Consider the following 14864-nt stretch of genomic DNA (forward strand, 5'->3'; position numbering starts at 1 on the left):
CAGGAATAAGTGGGTAGATAAAGCTAATTTGTTTGGGAACAAATGAGTTGGAGGTCTCCAACACTGCCACACTAGAGGAACAGATATGCAGAAATGGAAGGCATTGGGCCAATCCTCTGGACACTCAAAAAAAAAAAAAAAAAACTTCATCCTTAAAACATGCTCACTCCTTTTCAAACTACTGACATCCTGATGTGTCCTATTAGTTTTCTCTAATACACAGCCACAAAATTATTCTTGTAGACAGATAATGCCATTGTCTGATGTTAGATGGAAGAAAGCATGTTAATTGAAAAAATGTCACATTTATTTACTGTCAAACAGGTGTTAAACTTTACATCAGGTATTAGTGACTGGCTCAGTATTAACAGATTTACAAAAAAGAATGAAACAGGCTTAAATTGGTGGTAACAATTGTACACATCATTAAAACTTTATTACCATAAAATAAATTAAATTCTAAACTTCAGCAGAAAGAACACAGAAGTAAAGTATTTATGTCTAAATAGACATTTATTGGTTTTGCTGGACAGTTTGTGGCAAGTGTCCATTATATGCCATCATGTCACGTAATAATAATGATTTCTAGGTGCCACCATCTTTGTGCAAGGCATAGCAAAACTGGCTACAGGTTGGGATTTCCCCAACATACTAAAGAAAAATTCATTTGGCAATTAAGTAATTTAACTTAAAAAAGACAAAATTGTATTTTTTTAAGCAAAACACTGTTTACAGTGGTTGAACAGAGGAGTGGCAATGAATAAAACTTGTATTTTAAAACATACTACTATGAAAAAAGTGTAAGAAAAAAATTTGTAACATATGTGCAACCAGGAGCTTTTCACAATATTTTCTCAAACTCATTAAAATTATTTTTTAATGTCAGTTATATTGCAGTTTTGACACAAATTTATTTTACACTAGCAATAGAACAAAATATATTTTCTTTAGCCATTTTCATGAGAATAGTTTTGTACAGTTGAGGAAATATATGAAATAAGGCCTGTGGCTTGATTGCTAGTGGTTAGACACATTTTTTTTTTGTCTTAGTGGGAAAAACATTGCAGCAAACTGCAAAATGATGCAGAAAAATATTTCCTGCATAAAGCCTCAGAGCATTAAGTTAGGATACATCTGTCCCACAGGAATCTGTGGCTTGCATCTTGTATATAATACAATGCAAGCCCACAAAATGGTGCAGCCATATTTACAACTCTTCTTGGAAGCCGCTTTAAAGGACAGGCAGAAGTTTCTCCTGCCATAATCTAAAAGCCAGCAGCAGAACATTCTGAAATACATTGTTGGTATTTCTTTCTTTAGTAGCAAATAATTTCAGTAGACTCTGTGAATATATACAAAGTTCTTAAAAAAATCATAGCATCACGAAGTCCAAAATGTTTTGCTGAACACCAGAGACACTATTTGTTCAGGTACAATGTGAAAGTACCTGAAAGAGGCCTCATTAAAGTCTTGTAGTACCTGTTTCAGGCCCCAATGTCCAGCACCCACAGTTCTAAAGGCTTGTTACAAGTTGCATTTGTCCTTCCCTTATATCTCCTTCAGGAATGCACCCTTCTTTGTTAATAGGAATAATGTATCCATCACTATTTCCCCTACTAATTTGATAGTACATCTGAAGTTGGTGACCCGCTCCAAGATTGGGCATACTTTTGTAGTACAGATCATCAATTTCACTCTTTCTTGAAGGAGAAAGATCTTCTTCTACATCCGGGCTGCTCTCTGGATAAGGAGAGTCTCTTAAGTTTGGCATGCTCGTGTAAAGCGAGTCTCTGTTTGGGGACTGTAAGTTGTCCTCTGCTTCAGCTGTCAGCTGTGAAACATAGCTGTCTGTGCCTTCAGTTTTTACTTTCTTCTGGGGATGGTATAATAGTGAGTGAGTCCGTTGGGGAATCAGTGGAGCTTCAAGCTCTTTATGCTGAAGCTCTAATCCATGATTGTCACTGTGTATCAAAGATGAAGCATCTGCAACAATTGCATCATCTTCACTGCTGCTTCCACCAACCATAACTTTTGTGGGGAGAGTCCTTTCAATATTATGGTTCTTACTGTTGCCACGGAGATTGTTGTGCACTAGTTCAGAGATTATCATTTTTTCAAATGCAGCATCATCGAGACTTAGTCCACAGTCCATAACCGGCACATTGTCAGAGTAATCGCCATTACGAAGTGAGTAGCTGTTGTTAAAGTTACCATTTAGAGGTAGCGTATCCATTGCACTTGTATCCCTGGCATTGTTCAGTGAGTGTCCTGTAACAATAAAAGAAGCCTGCATGTTAGTGTAATATTACTTTCTAATGACACAGAAAGAAACATCTTTAATGTAGTTCAGGACAAAACTGTACTATTTAAATTGCAAAACAACTAAAATAAGTTTCTTATTTATTCCTGTATGCTCTTATAAACCTTGATAAAAATGAGTGAATGTCAGCTTCTGTGCATATTGTTCAATACTGCACAAAACTAGAGTATGGCATGGTTTGTTTTGTACAACTAAACCTGAACTCCATATTCTTACATGAATAATATAAATGCACAGATTGCTAGATTTAAATCTCACACACAAAGCTGATGAAGTACAAACACAACAGACTTTGTCCTAAACAACACTAAATCAGTAAAATACAATATACAGCACATACACAAATTAAAGGTAAATGTTCAATGTAAATTTAAAAATTGGCAGGCAACTACTTTAACACAATTCTAGAATCCTTTTTAAATGAGGAAAATAAACAGACAGTTTAAAAATGGACAAATACATGAAATGAATGTCAAACAAGGACAATGGTCTTTCACACAACAGGGACCAGGGGCCCACAAGCAGCATCCAACAACATGATAGACGGCAGGTGGAATGACTCACTTTGGACAACTCACATCATGTCTGTCTGCTCAGGCTATCTGGCCTAAGAGTAGCTGATACATAAAAGAAAGTAAAATGATTTATTGTAACATGATGAAGAATTACTAGGCTTCTCAGCAACTTAGAGCAAGGGTTCAGCAAATCAGATTACAATCAATAACATGTGCTCTGCAATTTATATGACTTTTGTTATACTAAAATTCTTGTCTGCAGGCAGCTGTTTCAGGCCTTTAGAGGTCAAGTGTCACTCATAGTCCTGCAGCCTAACAGTCACAGTGACACAGTGCTGAATGAAGTTACGAAGGCTGAAAGGCTGGGTTTGTATACACCCACATGAATGTCAAATGCAGAAATACTAATTTCTGTAAACAAAAGTGACAGAAATAAAGACAAGCGATAAATAATGGTTGTGGAGTGGAAACAAAGTATCAGACATGGTTGATGTTTTAATTTCTAGTGAAATAAAATTGTCAGAGAAATGAACAATTTACAGAAATGGGTATGTCATGGTAGCATACTACTGTGGTTGACAAAGAAAAAAAAATCTTATTTAGAAACACAAAGGACATGACCAAACAGCTTCCTACACAGAGAAACAAACCATGAATAATCCACACTACTATAAACCATACTTCCTTTTATTTAGTACTTAATGCATCATTTAAAAATATACTAACTAGACAAGTTTATGTTTGGAGAAAGAATGCAGTGATGTGACTGAAATGGGACTGTCCACTGTGTAACTATGTGCAAGGCTAAAAATATACAAAAATGATTATTTATAAGTATGTGACAGAATAATCAATTTATCTTAAACGTATGTCTGACCCTGCAGCATATTTTTAGTACATACACTTTCAGAAAAAGAATGTTCATCAGATTTGCCTAATTATCTGAAGAACGAAATCAGGCTACAGCTACATAATTCAGTAAGAGTTTTCAGTGCAATGCTGAAAATAATCTGCATAACTTGACTACCTTTAAATTGGGAAAGCTTTTTTACGTGGTCTGTAACTGTCATAAATGTCTTATGAGAAATATACCACCGTGTTAAATGAATTAAAACATTCAGAGTTTTACTGAAACTAAATTTTAGTAAATAAAGTTCACAAGCAGGGGAGTACATAATAGAGTACACAAGATAACATCTTCCCTTTTTGGGATACACACCACAACGTCGGCTTGTTTTGGTTATTGGATCGAGATTGCCTATGGTGATACATGCTGTTTTTTTTTTAATAACAGCATTTTCCACATTTTGCTTGAAACCAGAGATCAGAATACCTACAGCAATCCTTAAAAACATATATAAGAATCTGTGATATTTCAAAACATATACAATGCAACCTACTCAACTAAATGAAAGGCAAGTAAAGAAGGGGCTGATAACTGGGAAATAAAAGCATGTCACTCTGACACATCTGCAGGACGATGTGCGACTTTGCATTCCTGTCATATGTTGGAGACTACAGTACTAAAAACAAAGAAAATCATATTGTGCTCTGATCTTCTAAAATGAAAGAAACTAACATATGTACAACTAGAAAAATACAGTGTGTATCAGGTGTACACAGGGAAGAAAGCATAAATACACAATCAGCACAGAAATAAAGATAAAGCTTTTTATGTAAATTACTGTGAGATAGAGAAGAAAAAAAGTTACAGTCACAGAGTAAGAAAGTATCATGAGACTGTTTATCAAAGAAAACAGGCACCATTGTTATTTTTTAAGGAGCAACATGCTTGGATCTAGTTATATTTCCATGATGGACAGCCCGTGCATTGTGATTCTCCAAGTACAGCCCAGCTAGATATCCAGAAGGAAAACCTGTCACAATTCTAGCTAAACAAAATGATCACAAACCAGTAGTATATCTAAGATGGGGTCAAAGTGGGAGCCACCCTTTGCACAAAGCACTGGGGGATGAAATCGACAGATGCCAATCAGAGCTCCTTTCTGAAATGTTGGCATTCAAAATGCAGAGTGCTAAAAAGCTAAAAAAAAAAAAAAAAACGAAATAGATAATTGCCTGTTTGTGGAGGAAGCACACACGTACCACTTCTAATTCTCTGTTTCTGAAACATTTAAGTTGGACCAGACATGCTACTCCTGAATTTAGTGAACTACTTGTAAAGAAATGGCAGATAGTTACTTTACTATGAGTGACAAGGAGGACTTTACTAAATATAAATGTCATTCACTCAGCAACTCACATAATGCTTGGAATATTCTGTAGTTAATTTCTGTGCAGAAGACAGATTTATATATATATATATATATATATATATATATATATATATATATATATATATATAAACAATCTACTTATTAAACCATGATAAAAAAACAAAAAACAAGACTGCATACAGGTAAGATAAGGGAATTTGTATTTTCCCCTACTGCTGTACAACCTTCCATTTGGCATGGTAGGTGCAGGGGGCCTGGCCCACTAGAAAAAAAACAGCTTTTTTATATACATTGTGGGTTGGGTGACATTTATTTTAATGTTTTTTGTTTGTTTTCAATTCAGTTTAATGGCTTTGGTTTAATGATCCGGTATATGTGTGTGTGTATAATACGCACAGAGAAACACATACACACACACGCACACACACACACACACACACACACACACACACACACACACACACACACACACAAATATACACACACATACTGGACGACAAAGAAAACTGCATTTGGGTTTCAGGTTTTGGAGTTTACATGTGGGAGATTTCAAGTTATGAGATTTTTTGGCTAGAATCTTATATTTCACACATTACCTATCTACACACACAGACAAAGGTATGCATATGTACAAACACGTGTTCATGAGTAAAATACTAACAAATAATGAAGACTTGATGTGTAAGAATTATGTTCTAAAGGGAATAAAAAGGAAAACAAGTGCAACTGACTATTTCCACAAAACAAAGCAAAATGTACAGTCTATGACCAGCAGCACGGCACAGAATGTACCAGATTTCATAGACAACAGAAAGAGAATTAAAGCCAGCAGTTCAAAAAAGAGAATTTACCAAGAAGTGCATTGTGAAAACATACATCAGCTGGAAAGACATACATTGCAAAGCTTTTAGGAAGCCCACATACAATTCTGTACCTTCCATCATAACTTGGCAAGGTCACAGTGTTAAGGACCACTTCAGTGCCATACTGGACATTAAAGGATATAAAGCAATTGCAGAACTGACAATGATTTGTCTTAGGGTATAACTCAGTAGGAACAAAATATTGTGACACAATCCAGCTCAACGAATGAAGATTTTTGAACTCTTTCTAACCTCTGACATCATGCTCAGAAGTAATATTTTTAGGTAGAAGGAACAGCGTACCTTTTGTTGGCACTAAGATCAAGGGGTCTGCAAGTTTTTAGGAAGACTCACGAAACGTCAACTATTTAGTTAGAATGCTTTTTCAATTGTGACACATGCAGAATTTATATCATTGATAAAGGTTTTGGGATTGCCTACCCATGGTGCGCATTTCAATGGCTCAGAATTATCAGGATAATCAAGGCTGTTGTGGCACATGAAAGTTTCAAGAAGGCGTATGCATGTTTAGTATAATTTACTGAAATGTATGATGTTTCTACCCACAAAAATGAAGCTTTTAGTGTTTAAATGGCACACTAATGTCCCACTTTTAGAACTGAGCAAAACATCATGAAGGTGGCTAAAAAAATACATGCACCCTAAAAACAGAGCAACACACATCTTTATAAAAATCCTGTTGGTTTTCTTCACTGTTAATAGCTATCTAATCTTTCTAACAAAACAATAGCATTGCCATATATTTGTTTCAGTCCTCATCTCATCTGTCAAAACATATCTCATTTTGGCTATCTAGACAAACTAACTCAGCTGGTAACTACTGAAACGTTATCAGAATTTTAATTCATGCTGTTTGCAAGATATTGCCTATGGAGACCCATAAACCTATCCTCATTACAGATGTTGCAAAGTTCATTTAAAAATGTCACTGCAATGCGCAGTGTTCATGCAGCAAACAAATTAAGCTTCTGAAGACTGAAACCACAAAGTACAGCATCTATAGTACTGCTATTCAAATGCACTATGTTAAAAACCAGCCCAGGCAGTCCCTGTAAGTATATCAGTAGAGCTGTGTGCTATAATTTGCATCTTACATATGGTAAGGTCATTATACACTTCATAATATATCAAGAGAGCTAAAACGGTATTTTTGCATGGTGAATGTGTGCTGCCCAAGCCATTCTTCTTTAATCTATGGTACATCAAATGGGAAAAGCAATGGTACACTGCAGTAAAAACTTTAGCATTTTAATGCAAATTATGTGTTAACTACTATATAAACTACAACACTGCAATACATTATATATTACTGCACCAGCTAGGACTGAGTTCTCCCTGTCAAAATCAAGGAAGTAAAAGTGGGTTTCTTTCATATAGGAAAGTTGTGTAAAATCTTACCATAGTCATAGATGTCCTTCTCTTCCATGTTGCAGTATTCACTAGTGGGTTTACCCTTCTTCCCATCAGCTTGTTTGGCCAGGTTTCCAAAGCTTTTCCAGTCCCTGTTGGTGCATCGGACATCTGATGTGTAGGCTGGTAGGCGGGCCATAAAAGTGATGTCTGCATGCACCAGTCCTCAGAACCAAGAAGCCCCAGATGGAGCCAGTCCTGAGAGCATAGCCTGTGTATGAGCTGAGGAGAGCAAGTGCAAGGAGAAAGCACAGTTGTGTACACTTACCATAAATGCAGATGTTCCAAGTGTATTCACTGTTGCAGTCATCATACCTGGGTTATCTGCTTGCAGGTAGCCCTCAGATGGCCTGAATACCAGAGACTCAGTATTTGTGTGTCGGTTGCTGTCGCTCCAGGACTGATGTCAGATCGTCAGGGGTATAAAAACAGGCAGCCACTGCCATTACATCAGTTTTTCTTGCCCCAAATGTCAGGATCCCCCCAAAAGGGAGCTAAGTTATGGTGGGGAAAAAAACACCAGTACAAAGTAAATACGAATACCAATGCCCCTGAAAAGGGGTGAGTAAAAGACAAAGAGGTGAGAGAGATATAAAGAGACAAGGGGGCTGGAGGGAGGGAAACCAGGACTGCAACAGTGAATACACTCGAACATCTACATTTATGGTAAGTGTACACAACTGTACTATGTTCTTCGTGTTTCACTGTTGCAGTCATCACACTTGGGTAGATTCCCAAGGCTGAAGAAGGGTGGAGGCAGTCAAGAAGAATTGGGGCTGGCTAGTATGCCCTGCAGGACTGCTGTTGCAAAACCCGCCCTGGATTTGGAAGAGATAGGTAGGTGGTAATGTTTGGTGAAGGTGTGTACAGAACTCCAGGTAACAGCTTCCAGGATGTCCCTGGTAGGGACACCCCTGAAGAATAATGTGTTCTGACCCCCTGAGGGGTTGGTTTCCCATGGTGCTTGTAGCAGAAATGGATGCAGTGTGCTATCCACTTGGAAATTGTTTGTTTTGAAATGGCCTTGCCCTCTGCCCCTGGTGCAAAGCTGACTAGTAACTGGTCAGATTTTCTGAAGGGCTTAATCCTATCAAGATAGAATCTTAGCTGTCTGTGCACGTCCAAGGAGTGCAGTATCCTTTCCCCTTTATTTTGAAGATTAGGGAAGAAAGTTGGCAAATGGATAGATTGGTTGAGAGCCACACTGGATACCACTTTAGGCATAAAGGAAGGGTTAGTCCTGAGTGAAACCCTGTCAGCATGGAAAATAATGAAGGGTTCCACAGCCAAAAGTGCTTGTAGCTCAGACACTCTTCTAGCTGAAGTGATTGCCAGAAGCAAGGCCGTTTTCCAAGAGAGGAATTTTATCTCTGTTGATGCTGCAGACTCAAAAGGGGGTAGCGTGAGATTTTCGAGTACAAAGTTAAGGTCCCAAGCAGGGGTGGGTGCTCTCCTTGGCGGCCTTAAGTTGTTAGCCCCTCTCAGGAATTGTTCGATAAGAGGGTGAGAGAAAAGAGGTGGCTCACTACTGTAATGAACCGAAATGGCAAAGGCATGGATCTTAATGAAGGAGAAGGATAGGCCTCTGTGGAGTAGATCTGCTAAGTAATCCAGGATCAGAGGCAGGGAGGGCAGAGTTGTGTCCTCTCCTTTAGACTGAATCCAGGAGCAGTACCTTTTCCACTTATCAGCATAGGATTTCCTATTAATGGGTCTTCTGGCTTCAAGGATGATGTCCAGCACCTACTTGCTTAGGATGGTTACTAGGGGAGAATTTAAGGAATAAGCCAGGCTACAAGCTTTAGGGTTTGTAGTTGCAGATGCAAGACCTGTCCCCTCTGCTGAGAGAGCAGGGTTGGGTTCTGGTGTAGGTGCCAGGGTGGCACTGGTGACAGGCTGCGCAGGAGTGGGTACCAGTGCTGGCATGGCCAGTCCAGGGCAATCAGAATTGTCTTTGGTCTGTCCTGTCTTATCTTGAGCAATACTCTTGAGAGAAGGGGCAGAGGGAGAAAGGCATAGATTGAGATATTTACCCACTGGAAGGATAGGGCATCCACTTTCCAGGCCCTGCTGTGAGGTGCCCTTGTGCAGAATTTGCTGAGCTGGTGATTGCGGGGGGAGGCAAAAAGATCCACCTCTGGGTTCCCCCATTTCTGAATCAGAAGGTTTAAGGTGCTGGGCTGTAATTACCACTCATGTGGGTCTAGGAGATTTCTGCTTAAGTCGTCTGCCAGTGAGTTTTGTTTGCTTGGCAGGAATTGAGCTTGCAGATGGACCTGCATGTCCAAGGCTGTGTTCCACAGGGCCATGGCTAGCCTGCAGAGTGGGTAAGAGTGGGTTCCCCCCTGCTTGTTGATGTACCACATAACTGTGGTGTTATCTGTTTTTATTAGCAGGTGTCCAGGAGAGAGTAGAGATCTGAAAGCTGTTAGAGCATGCTGCACCGCTAGCATCTCTTTTTGGCTGATGTGCAGGTGAATTTGACTTGGGCTCCAGTGGCCCTGAATGGACTTGCTGTCCATGTGTGCTCCCCAGGCATAGTCTGATCCATCTGTGGTAAGAGTCTGGGTGGTGTGGGATTGAGTAAAGGGCAGTCCCTTGTTGTGGTTGAATGCTTCTGCTCACCAAAGGAACTCTGTCCTTATACAGGGTATGATAGGAATGACTGTTTCCAGGTCCTGAGAATGTTGGCACCAAAGAATTTTTAAGTACCATTGAAGTTTCCTCATATGCAGTCTTGCATATGGAATTAGCAGCATACATGAAGCCATGAACTCTAGAGCCTGCAGTATTTTTCTTGCAGATAGCTGGGTTCTGGTGGCCATTTATTTGAAGTAGGCTGTCAGATAGACTTGTTTTTCTGAAGTGAGGGATGCCACCTGGGATGTTGTATTCAAGCTTGCTTCCAGGAATACAATCTTTTGACTGGGTACCAGTTTTGATTTCTTTTCATTGATGGTGTACCCCAGGAAAGTGAGAAGGTTTTTCACAAATGTCAGGTGCTGCAACAGCAATTCCTGACTGTCCACCTGAATCAGGCAGTCGTCCAAGTATGGGTAAATTTGGATATTTCTCTGCCTGCAGTATTCAATGGCTGGAGCCAGACATTTTGTGAATACTCTGGGCACCGTAGATAAGCCAAAGGGAAGTGCAGAGAACTGATAGTGCATAGATCCAGCCCTGAAACAAAGATACTTCCTGCAAGACGCCCTTATAGGGATGTGCAGATAGGCTTCTTTTAAGTCTAGGGTGACTAACCAGGCATCCTTGGCTAGCATAGGTAGAAGCTATTGCAGGGTAAGAATTTTGAATTTTGGAACCACCAGGAAGGAGTTGAGAATTGAAAGATCCAGGATTGGGGCCAAGAGCCCTCTTTTCTGGGTACCAGGAAGAGTCTGGAATAGAATCCGTGACCTATCTGTTCCACTGGAACCGGCTGAATGGCTCTGATGGATAGCAGGGATAGAACTTGGTTCTGAGCCTCTGCCCACTGGTTTGGAGGGAGGTCTGGGAACCCTCTTTGGGTTGGCAGTGAGTGGAAATAAAATTTGTACTCCTGGGATACAATGTCGAGGAGCCATCGGTCTTCTGTGATGGACATCCAGTTCTTTGCATGAAGGGCAAGTTTTCCTCCTAGGGGCACAAGCAATTGGGCAGGGGTGGGGAGTGGAGTTGAGAAGTCATTGTGAGTTTTTCCCGTAAGGAGGTGGTTTACCACTCCCTGCTTTGGGGGTGGGGGCACTCCATTGCTTAGATCTCTGCATACCCTGAGACTGTAGTTTGGGTGGTCTGTTTCCCCTGGGTCTGGTTTGAGATGGCCTGGAGGGGGCTGGAAAGGACCAGTGTTTGGAAGGGCAATGCCTACTGAATCTAGGGGGTTGCACTTGTAAGAATTCTTTAACAGTCTGCATAGACTTTGCTTTTTCTTCCATCTTTTTAAAAACCTCTTCTGCTTTGGTGCCAAACAAACTGTTTGTTTTCAAAGGAGCGTCTAGTAACTTAGATTTGACATGGTCTGGCAAGGTCTGCTCCTTGAGCCAAGCATGTCTTCTCAGTACAGAACCAGTGACTGCTGCCCGGCAAGATGCTTCAAGGGCATCAAAGCCACACTGCAAAGCCTGCTTGCTGACTTGGCTTGCAGAGTGCATAAGCTCCTGCAATTCCTTATTTTCTGCACAGTCTGTAAAGGTTGCCACTTTCTGTTTAATAAGTTCCATAATATGTATGCTGCTGGTACTTCAGCATGTGAAACTGACAATTCAATGCCCTAATAGCAAGAGTAGCAGAGTCATATACCTTCTTACCCCATCTGTCCAAAGCTCTGGAATCCCTGTCAAAAGGAGTGGCATTCTTGGCTGTAGCTGCCTTGATACATTTAGGCCCCTGGGAAATTATCTCTGGGTTAGATGTAGGATTCTTGAAAATAAATTTGTTAGTGTCAGGTACTCTGTAGTACCTGTCTAGTTTCCTAGGGGCAGGAGGTAAAGTATCAGGAGTAAGACTGGATTCCATAAAAACATCATCCACAACCTTCAGGACAGGGGCATTGCTAAAGGCCTGTGCTGTGGCAAATCTAGGAATTCTTTGAGTCTCCTTGGACTGAGGATAGTCTTGGCATTCCCAGTGGAAATGCTCTCTTAAAGTATGTAAGGTTTCACCAAAAGAAAAATCCCCTGTAGGGGAGGCAGAGGGAATGGATTCCTCTGCATCTGAATCCTCATAAGCAGATAAGGGCATGTCTTCATAAACAGATACCTCAGAGTCATCAGACTCCTGGTCTGTTGAAGCTACAGGAGACTGGTCTCTTTTCCTCTTAGGAGAGGAAGGCTGACTTCCCCTAATCAGCGTAATAAGGTCTTCTGCCATTTTAAGTATTTGTCATTGTGGCATGGGAGGAGATGCATGACCTTTGGTCATCGGTAGGCATAGCACATACTCTAGCTTTAAGAAACTCAGTAGTTTTAGATTAAAAAAAAGTCGGTTTGAGTAGAACATCGTTAGTGCGAAGAATTGCCTCAGAAGCCGGTGCCTGCACAGCAGCTCTGGACCCATCCAAGGTAGAGACATCTGCAGGTTCCATAGTTGAAGAAGAGTCTCATGGCATACTGGACTCCAAATGGGTCTCGGTAGAGGCCTGCGAATCCATAGAAGCGGGGCATCAGGGGCTGCTAAAGCGCCTCACTGGGTACTGGTGAACTGGTGACTAGCTTAACGGAAGCGTCATCGGTAGCTTTGGACCTATGTCGTCTGTCTCTGTCTTTATCCTTACATTTTTTCAGAATATCAGTAGTTGGATGGCTTACTGAAGCCATTTCGGAATAATTTAGGGACAATGAGAGCTTGATGACGAATGGTTCAGGCGTTGAACAAGGCACAAAACCAACAGCAAGGTACGTCGTGGTCTGGGCCTAAACAGGTGACGCAGTAAGAAAGAAAATCACTGTGTGGTATTTGCTTTCCACAGGCAAGACAATTGTTAACGTTTTCTGACATTGGTTAGAGCAAGAAAAAAGGATCACCAATGGGGTACTTAGCTTTAGAAGACTTCAGGATTATTCAATTCGTAAATGAAAATTCAGGTAGCGGCCGACCGGCACTTGCGAACTGCTTCTGCTTCAGGCTCCTCGGCAAGAAAGACTGATGTAATGGCGTCGGCTGCTTGTTTTTATACCCCTGACGACCTGACATCAGTCCTGAAGTGACAGCAACCGACGCAGAAATACTAAGTCTCTGGTACACGGGCCGACTGAGGGCTACCTGCAGGCAGATAACCCAAGTGTGATGACTGCAACAGTGAAACATGAAGAACATCAAGGAGATGGAGGGAGGGAAGGAATACTGCAACATGGAAGAGAAGGACACCTATGGTTATGGTAAGATTTTTATACAACTTTCCTATGTCCTATTCCAATGTTGCAGTATTCACTAGTGGGTGAGTACAAAAGCTCACTGCTAGTTGATTGGTGGTCTGGATGAGGATTCCAGGAACCCATGCATGATAGCCCTGGCAAATCCTGCTCTGGTCCTGAAGATGTGGTCCAGCTTGTAGTGTCTGGTGAAGGTGTGCACAGATGATCAAGTAGCAGCTTCCAGAATGGAGTTAGTATCTTTAAAGAAGGCTCCAGAGGAAGCCTTGGCCCTTGTGGAATGGGCTCTGACTTTGCCTGTTAGTGTCCTTCCATGGCGAGAGTAACAAAAGGAGATGGCCATAGCAATTCAAGAAGAAATGGTTTGCTTCCCTACAGCTTTCCCCAGAGCCCTGGGGTGGAAGGAAACAAACAGCTGGTCTGATTTGTGTATAGGCTTGGTCTTATGCAAGTAGAAACTAAGTTGCCTGTGTACATCCAGGGAGTGAAGGACTCTCTCACTGTCTCCCTGAAGATTAGGAAAGAAGGTGGACAGGTGAATAGCCTGATTTAGGGGGAGGTCATTAACCACCTTGGGGGTGATGGAGGAATTATTCTTGAGGGTAACCCTGTCCAGAGTTCTGAGACCATCTTGGCTGATGTCAAAGCTACTAGCAGTACTGTTATCCAAGTGCAAAACTTCAAGTCAGTCTTGCCAGTTGGTTCAAAGGGTGGCAGAGTAAGTTTTTTCAGCATATAATTAAGATCCCAGGGAGGAGGAGTTGGTTTTTTAGGGGGTCTTAAGTGTAAAACACCTTTTAGGAATAGTTTGGCTGGAAGCAAGTGGAGGCTCCACATGCAGGCAAGCAGAAATGGCAGACAGGTGTGTTTTTAAGCAGGAGTAAGACAAGCCTGTCTTTAGCAGTCCATACAGGTAAGAGAGAATTAGAGGCAGGTTGCTGTCCAGTGGCTCTGTCTTTTCTTACACCAGATAGAAAATCTTCTCCATTTAGAGAGATAGGATTTCCTCGTGTTTGGTTTTCTGGCCTCCTGCAGGACTGAGAGCACGTCCTCATTGTACAGGTGTCTGAAGTGAATCAGAATCCTATCAGCCACAGGGAGAAATGCAGGGATCTCCACTGTGGATGAATCTGTGTCCCCTGGTGCTATGTGACTAGATCCACTGAGGGGGGGGGGGTAACTTGTGATGATTGCCCTTGGATAGATGAAGAAGTAGGGGGAACCAGTGCTGCCTTGGCCAAATGGGGGTTAACAACAAGATTTTTGGTGAGTCCTGCTGAATTTTCAGTTGGACTATTTGGATCAGAGGGAAGGGGGGAAAGCTGTACAGGAATTTCCCCTTCCAGGACATTAAGAAGGCATCTGTTTGAGCAATAGCTCTGGAATTGCCTGTTTGTGGAGGAAGCAAACAGGTCTATCTGTGGAGTACTCCACCTGTGGATCAGCTCTAAGAATACCTCCCTTGACAGCATCCACTCGTGACTGTCTGAGTTTGTTCTGTTTAAGGAATCTGCCTGGCAATTTTGTTGGGACGGGATGCAGGCTGCCTGTAGGGAGATCCCCTGGGAGACAGCTAGATCCCATATATGAAGGGCTAGTCTCAGAGGAGGTAGGACTTCGTTCTTCCTTGC

General features: G+C 41.3%; 1 protein-coding gene across 23 annotated transcripts in view; it reads right to left on the reverse strand.

The window, feature by feature from the left end:
• Positions 1–285: 285 nt before the first annotated feature.
• Positions 286–14864, reverse strand: part of ADGRL2 (adhesion G protein-coupled receptor L2) — a 1061651-nt gene continuing 1047072 nt past the window's right edge. For 21 of the 23 annotated variants that reach the window (XM_044073413.1, XM_044073427.1, XM_044073415.1 and 18 more), the window contains one exon: positions 286–2268. In XM_044073413.1, coding sequence (XP_043929348.1) covers positions 1514–2268 — 755 coding nt within the window. In that variant the 3' untranslated portion in view covers positions 286–1513. Of the gene's footprint in view, positions 2269–2884; positions 2938–14864 lie in introns of all 23 variants that reach the window. The other 2 variants (XM_044073434.1, XM_044073433.1) reach the window with 1 other exon arrangement.

The sequence above is a fragment of the Protopterus annectens genome, chromosome 5.part1 (genome assembly GCF_019279795.1).
Source record: "Protopterus annectens isolate FY-2018-M chromosome 5.part1, PAN1.0, whole genome shotgun sequence".
Lineage (NCBI taxonomy): Eukaryota > Metazoa > Chordata > Ceratodontiformes > Protopteridae > Protopterus > Protopterus annectens.